This window comes from Podarcis melisellensis, assembly GCF_964234715.1.
Source record: "Podarcis melisellensis genome assembly, chromosome: 1".
NCBI classification, from domain to species: Eukaryota; Metazoa; Chordata; class Lepidosauria; order Squamata; family Lacertidae; genus Podarcis; species Podarcis melisellensis.
In genome coordinates this window covers 117,400,836-117,423,068 of record NC_138528.1, presented here as the reverse complement: position 1 = coordinate 117,423,068, position 22,233 = coordinate 117,400,836, and the positions used below count along the sequence as shown (strand labels likewise).

Genomic DNA, 22,233 nt, shown 5'->3' with positions numbered 1-22,233 from the left:
CATCCATCAAAACTTATTTACAGTGTTGAATTTATCTTAATGTTACCAGCGTTTTTAAATGTACACAATTTCCACCCGTATATTCAGTAAATATTTTCCAGTCTTCTTTAAACGCACATTCTTCTTGTTCCCTTATTCTATATGTTCAATCTGCAAGTTGCGCCTATTGTGAACTTTCATGCAACTAAATACATCACACTCAAATGCGAGTGCAGAGAAGTAGCAAACCAGGATGACTTCGTGTAGCTCAGCATAAAAATATAACCATGTGACATGTTCTTCTCAGTGTTATCTTAGGGCAAAACTCGACGAGACGGTGGAGGTCTGTAATCAGATTTCCCATCTCTAAATTTTGGAACAAAGGAAGCTGCCTTAGTTTGAGTCAGACTGTCGGTTCAACTAGCTGAATGCTGCCTACAGTGCAGATGTGTACCTAGGTTTCCATGCACTCTTGGCAAGGAGGTGCATTGGTGCCTCCAAAGCTGGGAGAGACTATAAACCAGAAATTCTAAAAGTTTGCTTTTGCTGGGGAAAGGCTGTGGTGGGCTGCTCTGATGGCCCAATCCAGTGACCGGATTTCTTTTTTTATATATAAATTTATTTATTTGGTTTTTCACATTGAAATTTTGCAGATATATATCAAACATAAATCATTAAAACAAGATTCCAAGGAATCTCCTGGACTTCCATCCTCCCCTTTGTGAGTCCTAATTTAATCATTTCCTCACACATCTTTTTATGATAATCCAAACCTGTAATGGTTATAGGGGTTGCTCGTGCGTAAGTTGCCGCCACTCCTGGCTAGGTTGCCTGGTTGAACCCTTTCTGTCTGGACAGCCCTTCACTCCGTGGCTGTTTCAGACGCTAGCAGAATCCGTCAGTGGGCGTTTCTTGAACCTCTTCCAGCAAAGAAGTTCTTTGACGCCAAGTCTCCGCCTACTCTCCCTGCGCCTACTCTCCCTGCGCGGAAGTCTTCTGCGCAGGGTGGGTGTGGGCAGCGGAGAACCCGGGCTCTCCCCGCTGGTCTCCGGCAAGGAGTCCTGGAGCCCCCTCACCGATTCCCCCATCTGCCCCCCTTTATCCCTGGTGTTACGCTGATTTCCTTCCCCAGCCGATGAGCTGCCTCTCTCCCTGCTGGGCCCTTCTCCAGCATCGCTTTGAAGCCTTGCCTCCGCCTCTAGCTCCGATGGCAGTTCCCTGACAAAACCCTTTACCTCTTCCATTATGTGCAGAATCAACCTTAAACTACAAGTGATATTCCAATCCTACTAACGATTTTAACTGTTTACAATGGTCTTTAAGAAAAGTTACAACTTCGCCCCCATTCCTTATTAAAATTTTGGTCTTCCTGATTTCTGATTCTTCCGGTCATTTTAGCAATTTCGGCATAGTCCATCAACTTGATCTGCCATTCTTCTCTAGTAGGGCCAATAACATCTGGGCAGCCGTGGTCGCAGACATAAATAGTTTTTTCTGCTCCCTTGGGATTTCAGCACCTAAAATTCCTAAAAAGAAGGCTTCAGATTTTTTTAGCAAAGGTTATTTTAAGCATTACCCGCACAACTCATTATATATCATTTCCCAAAATCCTTTTACTACCTTACCATTCCACCACATGTGATCAAAGGTGCCTTCTTTTTCCTTACATTTCCAGCATATATTTCAGCATGTTTTATACATTTTTGTTAATTTACTAGGAATTAAGTACCATCGGTACATGATTTTCATATAATTTTCTTTCAACCTATAACATGCCATGAAATTGAAATCCCAGTTCCATAACTTCTCCCAACCAGTGACTGGATTTCTGCACCCGATGGAGCCTTTGCACCTTGCCCAGCCATGCAGAGCTGTGTCAGAGCGGCCCAGGGATTGTGCAGGCTCCTAGCCATTTCAAGCTAGAGTGGAAAGATGCGATTTTTGTGGGCCCCCCCCATGGGCGTGTGCCAACCTGGCGAACCCCTAGACCAGGGGTCAGCAAACTTTTTCAGCCGTGGGCCGGTCCACCGTCCCTCAGACCATGTGGTGGGCCGGACTATAATTTTTTTTGGGGGGGTGGAAATGAACGAATTCCTATGCCCCACAAATAACCCAGAGATGCATTTTAAATAAAAGCATACATTCTACTCATGTAAAAACACCAGGCAGGTCCCACAAATAACCCAGAGATGCATTTTAAATAAAAGGGCACATTCTACTCATGTAAAAACACACTCATTCCCGGACCGCCGGCAAGCCGGATTTAGAAGGCGATTGGGCCAGATCTGGCCCCCGGGCCTTAGTTTGCCTACCCATGCCCTAGATATTCATTCATTCATCATTTTATTCGTACGCTGCCTTTCTATAGTTAAAACAATGCTCAAGGCGGCTACAACATGGCAAGATCTATATAATTGCCAACATAACAAAAGTCATAAACAATAAATAAAACTCATCAAAAAGTACACAACCAAATGGAAAACAATTTCCACATAAATCATAAAATCTAAAACTAAGAATACAGCATTAATATCAATCACAATTTAAAATGACATGGATAAAAAATAAAAGCAATTTTTTAAATTGCCCAGTAGCAACAACAACAGCAGCACGCCTTTATGGAGCCTGTCAGGCCCCGCCCCAAGCCATGTGGAGAGAAGCAGTGTAGGGCCCATCAGGCTCCCAGCAGGTCGGATATGACCCTGACCCTGAGTGGCAGCAGCTCTCCAGGTTTTCACTGCAATGAAAATGAAGGTGTTCAATATGATCCGGAAGGACAATAGAAATGATGTCTGCTAGATGTGTAATAGGAAGGTAGCACCTCCCGGACGGCACAGATTCCTCGTCTCCTTCAGAAAGCAGGAATAGAATGGCGAGCTGGTCTTTCGGTTAGTCTGGATTAATACAAAGACGTGCCTAAATTTAAATGACAAATGGCTGGCCTCGTTCTGTACCGGAAATAATTCATTACCGGGATGCATGACAATAACGATGCCAATAAACATGACGGACCAGGGATTACGAAAAGGAAATAAGCCATAAGGAGCAGTCACACAATATGATTCAGTGCTCTGGAAATTGGTGATAAACCTAAAAGAAAGCAAAAAGATGAAGATAGGAGCTCTTTTCCCGACTATTTTACCCAGCTACGAATATGCGAGACATCCGTTTTAATGTGCATACGCAATGGGAGACAGAGGCTCTCCCATATCCCTTACAAACCAGTTCTCTCTTTTAGAATCAGGGACTCAAATCCAGATAAGGTTTGGTTTCCTTACAAACCCTTGAAATGCGCAGCTTAATTGTGATCCAAAAGCTCTGAAAAGGGAAACTGTGGGACAGAAAGGGGAAGGTAACTTGGGTACTTCCCAAACCTGCCAGGCTGAGAATGTAGTTTGAGTGACTGGTTTCGTAGCTCCGCCCAGATGCCATGACCCTTCAGAAAGTTGTATTCAAAGTTCAAGTAGGTAATCTCTGGGTCTTCAGGACATAAGGCTGACTGGAGCAGTCATCATAGCCAAAAACAACTCTCTCTTTTTCCCAGAATGTTTGTATACCTTTATATCAACATCCAGCTTATCCATAATGTGATTGCCACATATTCCTTGTGGCCAGATCCTTTACTACAAAGGTGATGGTGATTATGGTAATTTATGGGTTGTTGTTTTTACCTGCCTTTCACCACAAGGTCCCAGGGTGAAGGACATGGGTGGTGTTGTGGTCTAAACCACTGAGCCTCTTGGGCTTGCCGATCAGAAGGTCGGTGGTTCAAATCCCTGCAACGGGGTGAGCTCCCGTTGCTCTGTCCCAGCTCCTGCCAACCTAGCAGTTCGAAAGCACGCCAGTGCAAGTAGATAATCGGTACCGCTGCGGCGGGAAGGTAAACGGCGTTTCCGTGTGCTCTGGTTTCCATCATGGTGTTCTGTTGTGCCAGAAGCAGTTTAGTCATGCTGGCCAAATGACCCAGAAAGCTGTCTGTGGACGAACGCCAGCTCACTCGGCCTGAAGCAAGATGAACACCGCAACCTCATAGTTACCTTTGACTGGATTTAACTGTCCAGGGGTCCTTTACAACAATAAACCATATAATAATAAAATATTAAATTCAGCATACCCTCCAACATTTCTCTGATGAAAATAGGGACGTCCTATTCCATAATAATCAGATTAATGATTCTGGGTGGCTTCCACATATATGAAAACATAATAAGACATTTTCTTTTTTTAAAAAAAAAACTTCCTTGTACAGGGCTGTCTTCTGAAGTTACTTATCTCTTTGGCTTCGGTGTGTGTCACATAACTCGATACCCTCCAACATTTCTCTGATGAAAATTAGGGCGTCCTAAGTAAAGGTGGGACATTCTGGGTTCAGATCAGAAACTGGGATGGTTTTTGCAAATCTGGGACTGTCCTTGGAAAATAGGGACACTTGGAGGGTCTGAATCAGTTAGAACAACTTTCCATCGGAAGAGTAGGGTAGGGATATATATCTATATATATATATCTATGTATATAGGTGTGTGTATATATGTGTGTGTGTATATATATATATATATATATATATATATATATATATATATATATATCTTCTGCATTTGATGAAAACTATACAAGGAGGGTGTTGGATCCACTTCTGTGAGGAAGAAATTTGATAGCTTAAACCACACTGGAGTGCCACTGCCAGTCAGTGTTGGCAATATTGAACTAGATGGACGAGTGGACTAAATCGGTATAAGACAGCTTCATATGTTCCTAAGACATGGGCATTTCTATAGAGTATATGGAACTTTAGGGCAGCAATATCTGAAGCCACTTCCAGCTCCAGGGTTTTCTCTGTTAAATTGGAACAATGCTCCCTGATGTAATTGCCAGGAGTATCCTCCTGCCAAGTATTTATTATTACACCATCTGTATGTGTTTTCCCTAACTCCTTTAGACTGGCCTTGTTTGTTTAAAAATTAATCTCTGGAGAGCAAAGAAATGGGCCAACACTTGTTTTCATAATTCAGATATTAATTCTAAGTAGAAGCGGAAATTCCCCCCCCCCCCTTCCAGGATGCTGCTAAACTTTTAAAGTCAATCTAAGTTCAGTATAATATTTAACCAGGGATGAACAACGCGGTCTGTTTCAAAACAAAGGCCTTATTCTCCCCTTGGTTACTCGCTCATGACTGTTTCAGACCTCAAGATGAAGGGAGACCTGTCTGGGTTATCACGGAAAAGCCCCACAGATTAACAGTCCCTTTAAACCACATCAAACATGATCGCTGTTTGCTCAAATCAGTTCACACACATTCAACCCTATCATTTGTCAAGCGTACTGTACTCAGATGTAGAGTAGGATACTGTGGTATAAACCACCAGGCCTCTTGGGAAGGTCAGGCCTCTTGGGAAGGTCACCAGGCCTCAGAAGGTCAGTGGTTCGAATCTGTGCGACGGGGTGAGCTCCCATGGCTCTGTCCCAGCTCCTGCCAACCTAGCAGTTCGAAAGCACACCAGTGCAAGTAGATCAATAGGTACAGTTGTTGCAGGAAGGCAAACAGCATTTCCTTGCGCTCTGGCTTCCATCACAGTGTCCCCTTGCGCCAGAAGCAGTTTATTCATGCTGGTTACATGACCCGGAAAGCTGTCTGAGGTCAAACGAAGGCTCCCTCAGCCTGAAAGTGAGATGAGTGCCACAACCCCTTGGATTGGTCGCCGTCCAGGGGTCCTTTACTTTTTTGCCTTTACTCAGATGTAGAGAAATGAAACAACATAAATGGATGAGTGAAACTTTACCACCTGTGAATTTAAGCCACCAGTTAATTTAAGACTCAGCATTGTGCTGCTGGTCACTTGTGAGGCTACTGAAAGTCAGAAGTCAGGCATGTCCAAAGTCCGTTTTGAGGGCCTAATCAGGGGCCTAATCCTTTCCTGGGGTAAAATCCTAAAAAAAAAAACCCTCAACAATTCAACCCTAATAAAAAGCTCAACAACTTTGGTCAGCCCTTTGGTCGGTCCTCACGGCCCTTCACTTCATCAAACCTGGCCCTCTTTGAAAAAAGTTTGGACACCGCTGTCATAAGTGATCAGTTCAAAAGGTCAAATTTGCTTGGTTAAAAAACAACTGGATGTGTACCAAGCATTGATTCCTCTTTAATGAACTGCCATAATCTCCTAATTCAAAGCAAGATTGATTATGTTTCAATTTGTGGGGATGTGCATGACAATGTGGAAACCACTGACAGCTCTGCACATACTCAGATGCTGATTTCCGTAACCCTTTCCTTGCTGAAGGTACTGTCACCATCCCAATTTCGGTGCCCAATCTGCAACACTTAAGTGCACAAGTGGTTCATTTATTGCATTGCCTGTTGCTGCGGCCAGCAGTCACAGCTGTTCCCTTTGGCTCCTTTCCATCACAGTTAAAATAAAATAAAATAATTTCAGGATATAAACACAGGTAAATGTGAAGCCAGCCAATCAAAGAAAGGAGCACAGTTGTCAGGGAACTGCCATCGGAGCCAGAAGTGGAGGCAGGGCTCCCAAGTGATGCGGGAGAAGGGCCAAGCAGGGAGAGAGCGGACTCATCAGCTGGGGAAGGAAATCAGCGTAGCACCAGGAATAAAGGGGGGCGGATGGGGGAATCGGAGAGGGGGCTCCAGGACTCTTCGCTGGAGACCAGCAGGGAGAGCACAGGTCCTCCGCTACCCACACCCACCCTGCACAGAAGACTTCCGCACAGGGAAAGTAGGCGTAGACTTGGCATCAAAGAACTTCTTTGCTGGAAGAAGTTCAAGAAATGCCCACTGACGGATACTGCTAGCGACTGAACAGCCATGAAGTGAAGGGCTGTCCAGCCAGGAAAGGTTTAACCAGGCTACCTAGCCAGGAGTGGCGGCAACGTACGCACGAGCAACCCCATATAACCATTACAACAGTGATGCATGACACTCTGACATGTGACACAGTGGCAGGATACCGATAGCATGCTCTGAAGTTGCACTTTTTAATATATATTCATGGAACTCAAATACACAGTGGTACTTCAGGTTAAGAACTTAATTCGTTCTGGAGGTCCGTTCTTAACCTGAAACTGTTCTTAACCTGAGGTACCACTTTAGCTAATGGGGCCTCACAATTTCTGTTCTCATCCTGAAGCAAACTTCTTAACCCGAGGTACTATTTCTGGGTTAGCGGAGTCTGTAACCAGAAGTGTCTATAACCTGAAGCGTCTGTAACCCAAGGTACCACTGTAGTTCGGGGATGTTGGGGAAATGGCGAATCTTCAGCCAAGAGGATATTGTGGGTTTCTGTAAATAGCAAGGCAATAACAATTTCTCACGGGGAAAGTTCATCCATCCCTGCTTCTTAACGCATCTAGAGCTGGAAACAGGTATCTCTCCCACTAGGGAAACTGGAAATGGAGAAGCAGCAAGAGAGTTCTCTGAAAAATCCCCATGAAATATGAAGTGGAAGTTGGAATTGCAGGTGTTTGCTTCTCCAGGCCACATCTGGAATGGAAATCATTCTGGGAAATAAGATTAGTATTCATGTTATTGTTGCTTTCAGTCCTCCCGCAATATGCAACTCATTATTTTTATTCTCCCATTTGCATTGTGTTTCCTTTGCATTGAAATGAATGGAGTGGAATAGCACAATGACAACCTAACTTACACTTACAATTTAGATAATATGTAAATTATATAGGGTACATAATTTCACTGTACCAGACAGCGAGGCACATAATGTAGTTTTCAATAGAACAGTATTCATGGGCATAGCCAGGACTTTTGTTGGGGGGCAGTTTGCTATGTATTTTATTGATTTTTATGATGGGGGAAGCTGCCCCTCCCTGCCCCCCCTGGCTATGCCCATGAGAGTATTGGTTTTTCATTATTTTCTTGAATATAAGGAGCCCAGGGCAACAGACAGATACACAATTTAAAAACAAGAAGCATGCAAACACATTCTAAAGCAGCTAAAAGATTCTAAAACCAATAACAATGGAAAAACAGTTATACAGTGGTACCTCTGGACCATAGCTGTCAACTGTCCCTTATTTGGCGGGAAAGTCCCTTATGCCAGCGCCACATCCCGCTGCTGTCCCTTATTGATGATGTCCCTTAAATTTCCCAGGTTTCAAAGGAAGCAGCTCCTCTCCCTCCCTCCCTCCCTGCCGGCCAGGGAGGAGGGAGGCTCCAACTGTGTTGCTTGGCTGTGTTGCTTACCCAATAAGGAGTCTAAGAATGACTGGGGGATGGAGCTTGCATGCCTTGTGCCGATCAAATCGGCCACATTGCCTGGGGACTCACCTTTGCTCAGCGCTTCCCAGCTAGAGGTGACGGTGGTTTTCCTTGCTGCATCCCCTTTGCCGGGTTGCTGCGCTGTGGGAACCACCACTTGAGGCTTCCTTTGGCTGCTGGCTGGGCTTTCTGCCTTTGGCTCGGATGGGCTCAGAAGTTGAACATACTTGTGCCCGAAAAATCCCTTATTTTGGCTGCTGATCCCTTATTTTCAAATCTGGAAGTTGACAGCTATGCTCTAGATACGAAAGGGATCTGTTCCAGAACCCCATTCGCATCATGAAGCAAACGCAACCTGTGTCTGTGCGTGCGCAGGTCACGATTTGCTGCTTCTGCGCATGCATGTGACATCATTTTGACTGTGTATGCGCGAGCAGCGAAACCCGGAAGTAACGCGTTCTGTTATTTCTGGGTTGCTGCGGAGCACAACCTGAAAATGCTCAACCTGAAGAAACTTCAACCCAAGGTATGGCTGTAGTTAAAAACGTTCTTCCTTCCCAGTTGAACTGCAGAGGAGCGGAACTGGCGCTGTGTGCGATGAATAAAGTGTGAAAAGCTGCCTTCCTACATCCCTAGGCAACAATCACAGCAATACAGAAACTACCTTGAAACACAAACGCTGTTATTCAAGACTTCCCCATTGTACTTTACAGAACTGAAGTAAGTGCAAAGGAGTGGTCAAAAGTGCATCCTTTGTGCTCTGATTCGAGGAGAAGAAGATCAGCTGTTCTTTTAAGAGCTATTATCCCACCCTATTACAAAACATTGGGAGAAAAGCAATGACAAACCTAGACAGCATCTTAAAAAGCAGAGACATCACCTTGCCAACAAAGGTCCGTATAGTTAAAGCTATGGTTTTCCCAGTAGTGATGTATGGAAGTGAGAGCTGGACCAGAAAGAAGGCTGATCGCCGAAGAATTGATGCTTTTGAATTATGGTGCTGGAGGAGACTCTTGAGAGTCCCATGGACTGCAAGAAGATCAAACCTCTCCATTCTGAAGGAAATCAGCCCTGAGTGCTCACTGGAAGGACAGATCCTGAAGCTGAGGCTCCAATACTTTGGCCACCTCATGAGATGAGAAGACTCCCTGGAAAAGACCCTGATGTTAGGAAAGATTGAGAGCACAAGAAGAAGGGGACGACAGAGGATGGAATGGTTGGACAGTGTTCTCGAAGCTACCACCATGAGTTTGACCAAACTGTGGGAAGCAGTGGAAGACAGGAGTGCCTGGCGTGCTCTGGTCCATGGGGTCACGAAGAGTCAGACACGACTAAACAACTAAACAACACCATTACAAAACAGGCTTGGTAGGGATGACACTGTTCACGATGCCAGACGGTAATGTCTCAGCTCAGCATTCTGAGCTGCAATTCGTGTCCACTGACTCAAAAAAAATGAAATAAAATAAATAAATTTGAACTGAAAGCAGAGGAACACTTTCAGCGTCTGTGCAGTGTATAGCTGTCCAACGAAAAGTTCTTCCTGAAGGAACTCCTTGCACTGATGGCTTTTATTCTGATATTTGCTATGCTTATTGAGGCATTTTATAACCTACCCTTCATCTCAACGGATCCCAGGGTTGGAGACAAAAAAAAGAAAAGCCCCACAATACATAAAACACAGTAAAAAAAAAAAATCTAGAACCCTTCTAAACAGTAGGAGCAACTAAAACCACAATGCAGGCTCTCTGCCAGCAACTGACTAATCTCCTCCTTCTTCTTTGGAGATCACTCGTAGCCAAATAAAACACGGTTTTAACAGTGGATCCGTAAGTGACTGTGGAGGCCAATTCTGGATCCACACACCCTTCCACAGTGGTGACATAGGTTTGATCTTGGTGGTGCCATCCTCTTAGCATGCTTCTCCCTTTCATCCAGAGTTCGAGCATCTTCAAAGCCCTGGACACCTTTGGTAAACTGACTAATAAACCCCTCAAAATCCATGGGAAAAAATGAGAAAGTCTTCACTTAAGTCAATTGCAGGAGGGCGAGTGCGCTTTGAAGAGGAGGGAATTCCACATATGGAGTGCCATTACAGAGGCAACTTTGTCTTAGGCAACCACATAATACACTTCCTCAACAGTAGAGTTGCCGTATTTCAAAAAGTAAAAACCAGGACATCCCGTTGTTGTGGAGCTTTTTTCTTCAGGAAACCCCCAAAGTGCCGCCTTTCAGAAATTCCCCAAGGAAGTCAATTCCGCCTTTGAAATCCCAGGAAAATCTGACAGTATGGCAGCCCTATTCAACAGCAGTACCCTGAGGAGAGCTTTCTCGAAATATCTTAAGGCATGGATAGGATCAAATAGGAGTCTCCCTGCATCGACCTACTTCCATGCCATGTTCTACCTTGTTCTGAAGTATTACCCCACTTTCTGGAGGTGGTATTTTTGTTTTTGGAGGAGAGTCCTGGAGCTACAGGAGGAGATGGAATCAGCCAAAGTTGCCTTCTCTCCTCTTCAACTAGTTAAGAATGTGGCGGCTAGACTGGTGACTGGGAGTGGCTGTCGCGACCACATAACACCAGTCCTGAAAGACCTACATTGGATCCCAGTACATTTCCAAGCACAATTCAAAGTGTTGGTGCTGACCTTTAAAGCCCTAAATGGCCTCGGCCCAGTATACCTGAAGGAACGTCTCCACCCCCATCGTTCTGCCTGGACACTGAGATCCAGCACCGAGGGCCTTCTGGCAGTTCCCTCGCTGCGAGAAGCCAAGTTACAGGGAACCAGGCAGAGGGCCTTCTCGGTAGTGGCACCTGCCCTGTGGAATGCTCTCCTGTCAGATGTCAAGGAAATAAACAACAATCTGGCTGTTAGAAAACATCTGAAGGCAGCCCTGTTTAGGGAAGTTTTAAATGTTTGATGCTTTATCGTGTTTTTAATATTCTGTTGGGAGCCGCCCAGAGTGGCTGGGGAAACCCAGCCAGTTGGATGGGGCATAAATAATATATTATTATTAGTAGTAGTAGTAGTACCAATGTAGGTAGTTTATATTAGAGAACTGGAGGGATGTTCATGCACAGGGCCTATCGGTACAAACCAGCCCCCTCCCCATTCCAAATATGCATTCATTCATCATACTTAGGTTGTTTCAGCCGGGCTTAACTTTTCTTGTGATTATGGACCCAGGTTCTCCTATGTAAACTTTGCAAGAGCATAGTAATGACATTTTTTAGGATGATACACAATGACTACCCACGCTATGTTTTTATTGCTTTTTTTCAAAAGAGGTGTGAAGGCAGAACAGGTCTAGCAAGGCTCTCTAAAAATGTAAGCTGTGTTTGCAGTAGTTTCAGCTTTTGCATGTGCAATTTCACCCATTATCTCCCTTCTGTTTGCCCTTTCTCCGTATCCTTTGTGCCGCAGCCGCAGAAGTGACTCACTCACAGTGACAGCGCAGGAAATGGAGCGGAGAGGGTTTGGGAGAACGCAACTCAGTATCACCCTGTGACATTTGCTAAGGCTGTCCGTGGTTGGCTCATAATCCACAGGCTGCCTTCTCTTTTGCTTAGCATTCTGCCCAATAGGAAGCCCACAAAAAGCTAAAGAGGGGGTTAGGAAATGGCTTTAAAAGCCTAATTACTGTGGAAATCAGACCCAAACAAAGTTGTCTGAAAGGAAAAAGTGCAGTACGCCAGAGGAACGCTCCCATTGCATGTAGCTAAGGAGACATCTAGATGCTCTTATGTCTTCTTTTTAAAAGAAAACACTCCTGTGTTTCTTTTTTTGTACACCTTTTCTACAAGCAGAGATGCTATAAGAATGCCAATCCGAACACAAAATTTGTTGAGGTTTTTTTGAGTGTCTTTTTGCAAAGTTTCCGGCGGCCGAATCCCATATGTCTGGACTTATGGCAACATTTCCTTTTTTATATAACAACAAATAACAATTCCATATCCAGATGTTGAGATTATTCTGAATCTTCTGACCCCATCACTTATCATTACCCATCACTGGTAATGATAATATTTACAATTGCATATCAATATTTATCTGAATTTTTATCCTTCACAGTTATCCATAATTTCCGTTACTTTACAAGTGTGGTTAAAATCCTGCCAATGTTTTGACCTGCTTGCAGTGATCTCGTAAATAAATTATAAACCTTTCCCATTTGTTTTTAAAGTTCTTTCCTTCTTGATTTCTGAGCTTCCCAGTTAGTTTTGGCATTTTGGCATAGTCCATCATCTGGCCATTCTTCTCTGGTCAGAGTTGATTCTTCCTTCCATCTTTGGGCTAATAGTATGTTGTCGCCTACATAAACAGTCTTTCCTGGTCCTTTGGGATCTCGGTACCTGTAATTCCCAATAAGAAAGCTTCTGGTTGTGATTCAAGGACCCACCACCCGCTTGAGGATAAGAAAGACACATGGACACAGTATATTAGGTTAATGGGCTAGAAAAGGCCACAACTTTATTGATTACAGCATGTGAGAGGTATTGGCTTAGGCACTGGATAGAACAACAGAGCGTGACTCCACCCCCTTGGGGAGGGGCGAGTCTATCAAGGGTTAACCACCAGTGGGAGGAGCCTGTTGATGCAGATACAACTGAAAGCTCCCCCTGATGTCACCAGGGGTCATGCCATGGCCCTAGCCACCAGCAGGGGCATCGGACAGGATCCACGACCGCCGGATTCCCTTACCGTAATACCCATAAAATGGAGGGGTAGGCGATGGCCACACCCTGCCCTCTAACACACAACCATATTCCAATGCCTAACCGCCAATACCCAAAAGTTGTGTTGATTTGCTATGAGGTAGGTGAAAAACCAAGTGGCCGGTACCAATTTGCCAGTGGGATAAAATTCCTACCAGGCCCCTTGGCCAACCAAGGCAACCAACCACAGGTCCATAGCAATGTCAAGAACCAAGCGATGAATCAAGGGAGGGGGGGTGATCCGACTGGTTTTTAAACAAATGTTATTTTAAACATTTTTTTCATTTCATTATATTCATTATATATCATCTCCCAGAAATTTTTAACTACTTTATACGTCTACCACATATGATAAAAGGTACCTTCTTGGTTAAGAGCAGTGGACTCGTAATCTGGTGAACCGGGTTCACTTCCCCGCTCCTCCACACACAGCTGCTGGGTGACCTTGGGCTAGTCACACTTCTCTGAAGTCTCTCAGCCCCACTCACCTCACAGAGTGTTTGTTGTGGAGGAGGAAGGGAAAGGAGATTGTTAGCCGCTTTGAAACTGCTTCAGGTAGTGATAAAGCGATATATCAAATCCAAACTCCTCCTCTTCTTTACATTTCCAATGTATGGCAACATTTCCTCAGCGTATCACCCCAAATGGGAATGAATGATAGCTAGGATTGACATTTGGCCAACTTAGAATTTACCTAGGTAAGCGGCAATGATAGTGAAATACTATAGGGAGCTGCTTTATACTGAGTCAAAGCATTAGGCCATCTTGCTCAATATTACCTACTCTGTCAGCAGCTCTCCAGGGTTTGAAACAGGGGTCAGTCTCAGCCATATCTGGAGATGCTGGGGAGCCATGTTTTTTAAAGGGGACATGGAAACTTCTCAACGCTCCATTACTAAGCATGTTTGTTTGCAAATTGCAAGAGGGTGTGCTTCTGGGAAGAGGTGTTTGGGATTAAAGTTTATGACGGATCAGTCAACACACTAAATATTCCAGAAAGAGACTGCAGCTGCTTCACAAACTACAATTATTCTGCCTCAAGACAGACAGTTTGATTCCTTTCTACTTTTTGGACATTTGACAGTATCAAATCCAGCTGGGAGGGGGTGTTTCTAGAAATATATGTGCTGGATCTGTCCCCTCACCACCCCCATGCCTCCCTCCCTCCCTTGCCCCCCTCAGCGCACCCCGTGAGCCCTTTCCATTGTGTATATCTTTATTGTTTTAAAATAGATACATTCGTGCCCCGAAGGCAAACAAACCAACAAGCAAACATACAATCAAATAAACCAACTATAAATTGACAAACAGACCGTAGCAATATATGAAACAACACAATTCTTATAACTAACATCCTTTGTACTCCCAATGATGTGAACGATTGTAAAACAAGAAATTAAAAATGACTTCCAATTAGTCTCTCTGTACTCTGTTGGGACGCGGGTGGCGCTGTGGGTTAAACCACAGAGCCTAGGACTTGCCGATCAGAAGGTCGGCGGTTCGAATCCCCGCGACAGGGTGAGCTCCTGTTCCTCACCTTTGACTCTACCAGATTCAGAGCTACAGTAAGGGCAAGCTCTGCTTTTAAACCCAAGTTTTGTGATGTATTGAACGCAGATTGTAGCCCAAGCAGTCCTGTATTGCATAAGGGAAGAGGAAGAGTGAGAGCAATGTGTCTCTGGCATCCTCATCTCTCTGCCCCTGTGATGTAACAGTTTAGGAATCTGAGATACAGAAGGAGGGGGAAATGGAAGTTCTGTACCGACTTGTGTAATGTGAGGAGTTATAGACAGTAATTTCAGTGGAAACACTTCCTTCTCCCACTCACCTCCCTTCAAGGCATGCTTTTCAAGGGAACAAAAATATTGGGCAATTTCTTTGTGAAATCCTGTTCCTTGTAATTAGTGTTGGATCTATTCCATTAATATTGCACAAGTCATTCACTTTTTTTAAAAAAAAAAAAATTGTTGCTGCTTGCAAATGTTATTTCATTATCTGTTTCTGTTTCTTAAGCTGCACGAGTAATGCTCTCTTCAATTATTCTGCTGGTTATTCTGCTGGAGCAGTTTGGGTTTAACATATGCATTTCTAATATTAAAGAGTCATTAACATTAAGGCAGTACAGCGTTCCATTAGTGGAGAGTTTAATTCTGCTCCTAATTAGATACTTAGGAATACATGCTCCCAGAATATTTCTTTTGAAACCAGAGCTGACTCAGTGAGATCCTGAAACTACAGAATAATAGAAGATAATCTTGCATTCTAGGAGCTCAGTATGATTGGTGTCAAAGGCTTCAACTGTAGCAATGTGGTCTAGATATTTGATCAAGTCATTTACTTTATGATCAAGTCCTTTACTTTATGACTAAAATCTCTTTGGAGAAATTGTGAGCAAATGAAAGTATGCAATAAAAGACATAGGTTTGCAGGAAGGCAGCCTAGTGTTGGACTTACTGTCAGACTTCTTCTCCCATCAACCACTAGCCCTGTTGGCTCAGGCTGGTGCAAGTTGGTGCTCAACTATCTGGGGAACCACATGTTAGCCATGCCACCCATCTAGGACATTCATTGTATATCCATCTTCATGGCCTCCCACAAGGAGGTACTGGGGGCATGCATGTGCCAGGCCCCATGACAACAGGGGCCCCATATTCTTCCTTAAAATAAAAAAGGAAGTTAAGCGGACATTTCTGAAGAAAGTTAGAGCACAAAAGTGAAGGCAACTTTACTGTTTCAGCACTCTTAAAACCATAATCATAGAATCATAGAATTGGAAGGGACCCTGAGGATCATCTAGTCCAACCCTGAGACAAACCATCTTGTAAAAAGCAAAAATAACATTTACTCTCTCAGAATACTTGTTGAAGAGTAACGGATACAACAGCTTTGTTCAGGCAGGCTTAACATAATAATCCAGTTACAAAGACATAGTTGTCTAGTTTAAAATGAAGTTCTACATTGTTCTACATTGCTGGAATGAGATGAAAGAGCAAAAAAGGAAAAGGAAGAGCCCAGGCAGGTGAGGAGATTATATATTAGGGTTGCCATCCAGTGAAAATCCAGTCATTTCAGGAATCATTTTATTATATAGGGCTATGACCTCCCATTTCAGGAGGAGTGGGTGTCAGAGTTCTCTCTAGCAAACTTACAGGAAAACTCTGTGAGCTTCAACTCCTATCATGTGCCTATCTAGCAAACGTGCGTTGTTGGTTTGACTGCATTGTAAATACCCCACAAGTTCAATGCTGGTGATGGGGGAGGTCCTCCATTGCACCTGAGGACACAGGACAGGCTGGCTGTCACACACAGTTCTGCCCTCCAACACCTCATGCCTTCTGCCTGCCCCCTGAATCTGCTGCCTGAGGTGGCGGCCTCGCTCTCCTCATTATTAGGGCCAGCCAATCCGCACTTTGATCCAGCCATCTCCAAAGTAGCCAAATCTATAGCCCTTCTCTTGGAAGTCAAGAACAGGGCTGCTGTTTGAAGTGAATGGGCTCGCTGTCTGAAGTTGGGTTTTTTGTGTGTGTGTGCCTTGGGCTCGATTCAGAGAGTGAAATAGATGCTTTCCTTCTTGGCTGGAAGCTGTCTGAGTCCTTTACTGAACAACGAGGGAAGGCCTGCCAAGGAAGTGTGTGCTCTTGGCAATGTCAACACGTGCCCTAGTTTAAGAAATTGGATGGCAGGCAGCTACACTCACTTCAACCGTGACTTCAGGATGAATGAGAGGGCAGTTGCTCAGGACACATGCCTCACTTGAGATCTAAATTTAAATCTTTGTAGCACGAGCACGAGCACAACGGACCGGATGTGTTTGCATTTTGCAGCACTCCCCGTGGCATCTCGACAAACTGTGTGGTGACAATACCTGGAAGGAGGGCAAGAAATAACCTCCATATTGTTTTTGCCCCTTCCTCTCTTTAAGATAAAAATAAACACAGGGGAAGTTCCATTCCGATGACTTTGCATTGGCATCATTTCAGAGGCTCAGGCCACGCTACTCACAGGGGTTTCAAGGTTTCTCCTGTGAATGGGGCAGGAGGATAAAGGAAACAGCCCTGAAGTTCTGGCCACATGTACAACTATCACCCTGTTGGACAGAAGCCCTGGTTGTGTTGAAGGTGCCACGAGCTCCTGGTTCTCTGGGAACAAGTTAGATCCCCGGAGGCTAAGGTGGCAGACATGGAAAAAGTAAGGGAGGCAGAGACAGTGATGGGTGAGGCCTTCAGAGACATTATAGCTGTGCCCCATTCCCACGATGATAACTCTCCTGGTGTCAGGGAGAAGGCAGGTTTCAGGGAAGGAGAGTATTATTTTAAGGAAGAATGAAACTTAGAAGGCACTCATTCCTTGGAGGACATAGAGCTATCCTATTGCGCCTTTCTTTATCCTGGGGGGTGGGTCCAGGTTCCTCAGCCCCGATTTGTCCTCATTGCTATACAGTGGTACCTCGGGTTACATATGCTTCAGGTGAAATACGCTTCAGGTTACAGACTCCGCTAACCCAGAAATAGTACTTCGGGTTAAGAACTTTGCTTCAGGATGAGAACAGAAATCTTGCAGTGGCAGCGGGAGGCCCCATTAGCTAAAGTGGTGCTTCAGGTTAAGAACAGTTTCAATTTAAGAACGGACCTCTGGAATGAATTAAGTACTTAACCCAAGGTACCACTGTACTAGGAGATAACTCTGGCTAAGCTGAGAGTCAATGGCTTGTCCAAGACCATTAAAACAAAATGTGGCATTTCAAAACAAATTTGGGTTTCAAATGCATCACGTTCTCCGGCGTCATGTTTTCTTTTGCTTTATTCAGGAGAGGCGAGCAGAATGAGAGCAGATGTATTTCTAGCTGCCATCTTGTATCTTCTGTCCAGCAACGGGCCATGTCATGGGACTGCACCTTCAGAGGAGGAGGAGGAGGAACATGGAGAGGCTGTCGGTAAGAGATCTGACTACAGCACATTGAAATAAGGCGCCCCTGTTTAGCTGAATAACATGGCACCACTCCGGGCCATGTTGCACATAAACTTTGTGGTTTTCTTCCGTTTTCCCTCATATTTGAGCAGTCTGTTTGCACGAGCAATTTTTTTTCCAAATAATATTTATTATTTTCAGTAAATAAGCATAATACAAAAGAATTAACAATAACAAAAACAAACAGAACATAAAACAAAAAGAAAGATAGAAAAAAAGGAAAAAATAAGAACATACAATACAGCATAATGCCACTTAATTAACTACAATTAAGTACCATCCATCTTCATAAACATAGTATTTGACTTCCTCGAGTCCCTTCCGTCTGAATTTTGTAGTAATTATCTGTAGCAGTTTCCAATATCAATATTTCAAAAAACCAAATCACAGTCATAATCATATTACATCACTTTCCTTATTGTGAGTAATTCTTTGCCCAGCCAATCGGAAGCCACGCTTTGGTTTCTGAATGTTTTGGAAGTGGATTGTGCACTTCTCTGAATTTTGCAATGGAACTATTGGCTCGTTAAAAAATGCACCCAAATGCTTAAACACATATTTAGAAATATGTAAAATAAGATACACACAGGTCTTGCTATCCGTACACAATGCGTTCTCCAAGAATAATTTTTCTGGCAAGTGTTCACATAGCGAGTTGATGATTTCCATTGATTCCTATGGGAACGTTTCCAATGTATTCCTGGTCATGGAATTCAGACCCCAAAATGACCAAAACAAAAAAGCCCAGGAAAACCCTCTGAAATTTGCAAAAGGCAAAAGGGGAAAGAAAAAATGCTCTCTTATTGTGTGATCTCTCCTCCTCCCTCCCCTTTGCCAGCAAAACACCCCAAAGTAGGGCTTGTTAAAAGCTGCTTATTTGTTTACAGTACTACGCATAGGTCTGGCTGTTGGGATATCTGAATCTGCAGTGTGCATAGCGAGGTTTGGGTGCTAATTCCTCATGTTTGGATAAGTGAATTTTCATACAACGAGCGTTTGGATAGCAAGACCTGTCCGTACATATTTTCTGTTAAAATTTAATGGCATATTTAAGTGTGAAATTTCTTACAGAATTTTTTTAAAAAACACAAATTAACGTAGAAATAAGATGGAACAAAAGGGACGTGGGTGGTGCTGTCGGTTAAACCACAGAGCCTAGGGCTTGCCAATCAGAAGGTCGGCGGTTCGAATCCCCGCGACGGGGTGAGCTCCCGTTGCTCGGTCCCTGCTCCTGCCAACCTAGCAGTTCAAAAGCATGTCAAAGTGCAAGTAGATAATAGGTATCACTCCGGTGGCAAGGTAAACGGCGTTTCCGTGTGCTGCTCTGGTTCGCCAGAAGAGGCTTAGTCATGCTGGCCACATGACCCGGAAGCTGTACGCCGGCTCCCTTGGCCAATAAAGCGAGATGAGCGCCCCAACCCCAGAGTCGGTCACAACTGGACCTAATGGTCAGAGGCCCCTTTACCTTTAAGATGGAACAGATTTTTGAATAAGCACATGTGAAATTGGCATGGAATGGAAATAGGTTGATTCCTCTGTCCCTAATCTGAACCAAACGAAAAAACAGCAAAAGATAGACAATTACTATGGAACAGCACTGAGAATAAAGCCCAAAGCCACAAAATATGCATTATGTGGTTTTTGTACCAGAATTCCTGGGCGCACGTTATTTTGTGTGTTACAAAGAGAGCACTGAGGTGCTGGATCATGTCCAGCAACCTTTATCCCACCTCACCCCCGCCTGCATTTCCCAAAGGGAATGAGTCACAGCAGTCAAAATGCCTTTTTCTTGTAAATGGGAAGGCCTGTGAAGTATTAGCATCACAGTTTGACAATTGGGCTCATCTAACAGGAAAAGCTTTCAGCAAAGTATGCCTGGGTGGCTGGCAAGTTGTCAAACCAAGCTGAAGGAGGGGACAAAGATGAAGGTCATCTTCTCTCTGTGTGACAAGCTGTTTTCCCTTGATAAAGTTCATCAGCGAAATGTATTTGGTAAGAGCCTTGCAATTACAGCTGTGCAGAATGCATATACGTGGGACTAGCCCTTCCTATAAAAGAAGCAGCTAGCTGACAGAAGAACAGGCCACAAAAAGACGTAGCGACTCGTACCCATTTGAAATCAATTGTTCCAATCTACAGCCCGTTGTACACAAATGGATGTGCAGAATTAAATTGCTGCCGCATTCTGGAAAGAGATTTGCTTTGGCTGGGTAGTTTTGCTTTATTAGACATTCTCAAAAGAGAGGGGTAGAGGAGATGCGAGGCTGCTTTTCTTGTGACATCCACGTCTAAAGTCTACTTTTCAGCATTCTGCCATAACCTCCAGTACAATGGACCTTCTATATTATATTTCATGAACTGTGCTGTGTATAGTCAGTGGACACGGGTGGCGCTGTGGTCTAAACCACTGCTGACCCAGTTCAGCTACTGATTGATTGAATGTGTGACTGCCGTACATTGTTTATTGCTTTCATTTTATGGATCAATGGTCTTGTTAGATATTAAAATTCATGTTAAATTGCTGTTTTGGGGGTTGTTTTTAAAAGTCTGGAACGGATTAATCCATTTTGCATTACTTTCTATGGGAAAGTGTGCCTTGGTTTTGGAAAGCTTTGGTTTTGGAATGGACTTCCAGAATGGATTAAGTTTGAGACCAAGGTACCACTGTAAATAAAAGAAGCAAAGGGCTCTATAAGCCTTCCAGAACTTGCAGCCCAAGAGGACCTCATTTTGAGATGCAGCAACGTATCTTCATCTCTTATGTAGCTATCGCTATTTCTTCCATGCTTGCATTATTTCCAGTGCACTCAGTGTCATTCTAGGACGCAGCGAGCATGCTGAAAAGATAGCTCACCCCCCCCAAAAAAAGTCTGATATTGCTTTTGCAATTCAGTGGAGGCTAAACCGTTGGTGGAATAGTTTATTTATAACATTCGTCTTTGTCAATTTGCACCCCTGGCGTAAGGCATGGTCTCTGTGGGACTTATTAGGACCAGCATCCTAGCTCTGCCTTATTTCCGCCAACATACATGCTTGATTTTCAGGTTCCCTTCCTCAAAATTTACACACTTTCTGCCTGTGGATTCCAACAAATCTGAACCCACACATGCATAGCAGCCAACACTTCCATAGCAATAAAAGCCACGCGGGGCCATGAGAAACCGGCAAGAAACTGGGTGGCTCTCTAAATGTTGTTGTTGTTTTAAAAAATCTGTCCTACCCCCCTGAGGACTGAGCTTAAAATGCTGTCTCATGAAGTCATCTGGGAATAACTGCTACCTCAGTTTGCAGAACTTATTCTGCTTCTGTTAGTCATGGAGAAGCTCCCAGAGAAATAAGCTGCAAAGAGGAACAAAACATGGGCCATTTCAGGAATCACTGCGGTCTCACTCACAGTGACCCCGGCCCCAGGGAACAAAGGCCTGGACAATTGCTTGCGTGCAACTTAAAAATGAAGCAGATTTGTAATTTAGCCTTGAGAGTTGATGACATCAGCTGCCAATTATCCTATAATATTATACAATTCATTGGAAACAAGGTGGTGCAGCGGTCAATTTTAAAGTGCAAGAGTTCATGGTGATGACCTCCACAGACACGTCGTCAAGGATAGTCTACAGTCACATCCCAAAGAGCAATCCAAAAATGCTATATACACACACCAGGCAAAGGGTCTTCTCGGCAGTGGTGCCCTTCCACCAGATGTCAGGGAGATAAAGAATCACTGGCGAAGGAAGAGGAATGTGGGGGGAGCGCACCGCTCCCAGCAGCGCGATTCCGGTGGGATGCCATAGCGGTTGTTCCCCTGCCCGCACTGGGCGCCACGCCCCTGCAGGCGGCATGCCATGCCCCCAGGACACACACCATGCCCCTGTGGGTGGCGTGGTGCCACACCCCCGGGACGCACACCAGCCCCGCCCCACCTGCTCTCCGCCCCTCGGTGCCGGAGCGTGAAACTCCGCCACTGTAAAGAATTACACAACGTTTAGAAAACATCTGAAGACAGCCCTGTTTAGGGAAGTTTTTAATGTCAGGCATTTTATTATTTTTTATATTTTGCTGGAAGTTGCCCAGATGGGCAGGGTATAAACAATAAAATTATGGTGATGAGTATGATGATTTATTGGGTTCCACACAGTCACAAAAACAAAAGTGCCGCAAAAACAGAAACACAAAATAAATAGGAATAACAGACAGATCTTAGCGCAACACTCAAAACAGAAGTGTGGCACTCAAATCGGAAGTGTAACACTCAAAACGGAGCACGTTCGACTTCCGAAAAAAGTTCACAAATCGGAACACTTACTTTTGCAGTGTTTAGGTTCCATGTTGTTTGAGAACCAAGGT

At 44.2% G+C, this 22,233-nt stretch overlaps 1 protein-coding gene across 3 annotated transcripts in view; it reads left to right on the top strand.

Annotated features, from left to right (window-relative positions):
- TFPI (tissue factor pathway inhibitor) overlaps positions 1–22,233 on the top strand; it is a 46,693-nt gene that overhangs the window by 3,192 nt on the left and 21,268 nt on the right. For all 3 annotated transcript variants that reach the window (XM_081898290.1, XM_081898289.1, XM_081898288.1), the window contains exon 2: positions 17,729–17,854. In XM_081898290.1, coding sequence (XP_081754416.1) covers positions 17,743–17,854 — 112 coding nt within the window. In that variant the 5' untranslated portion in view covers positions 17,729–17,742. The remainder of the gene's footprint in view (positions 1–17,728; positions 17,855–22,233) is intronic.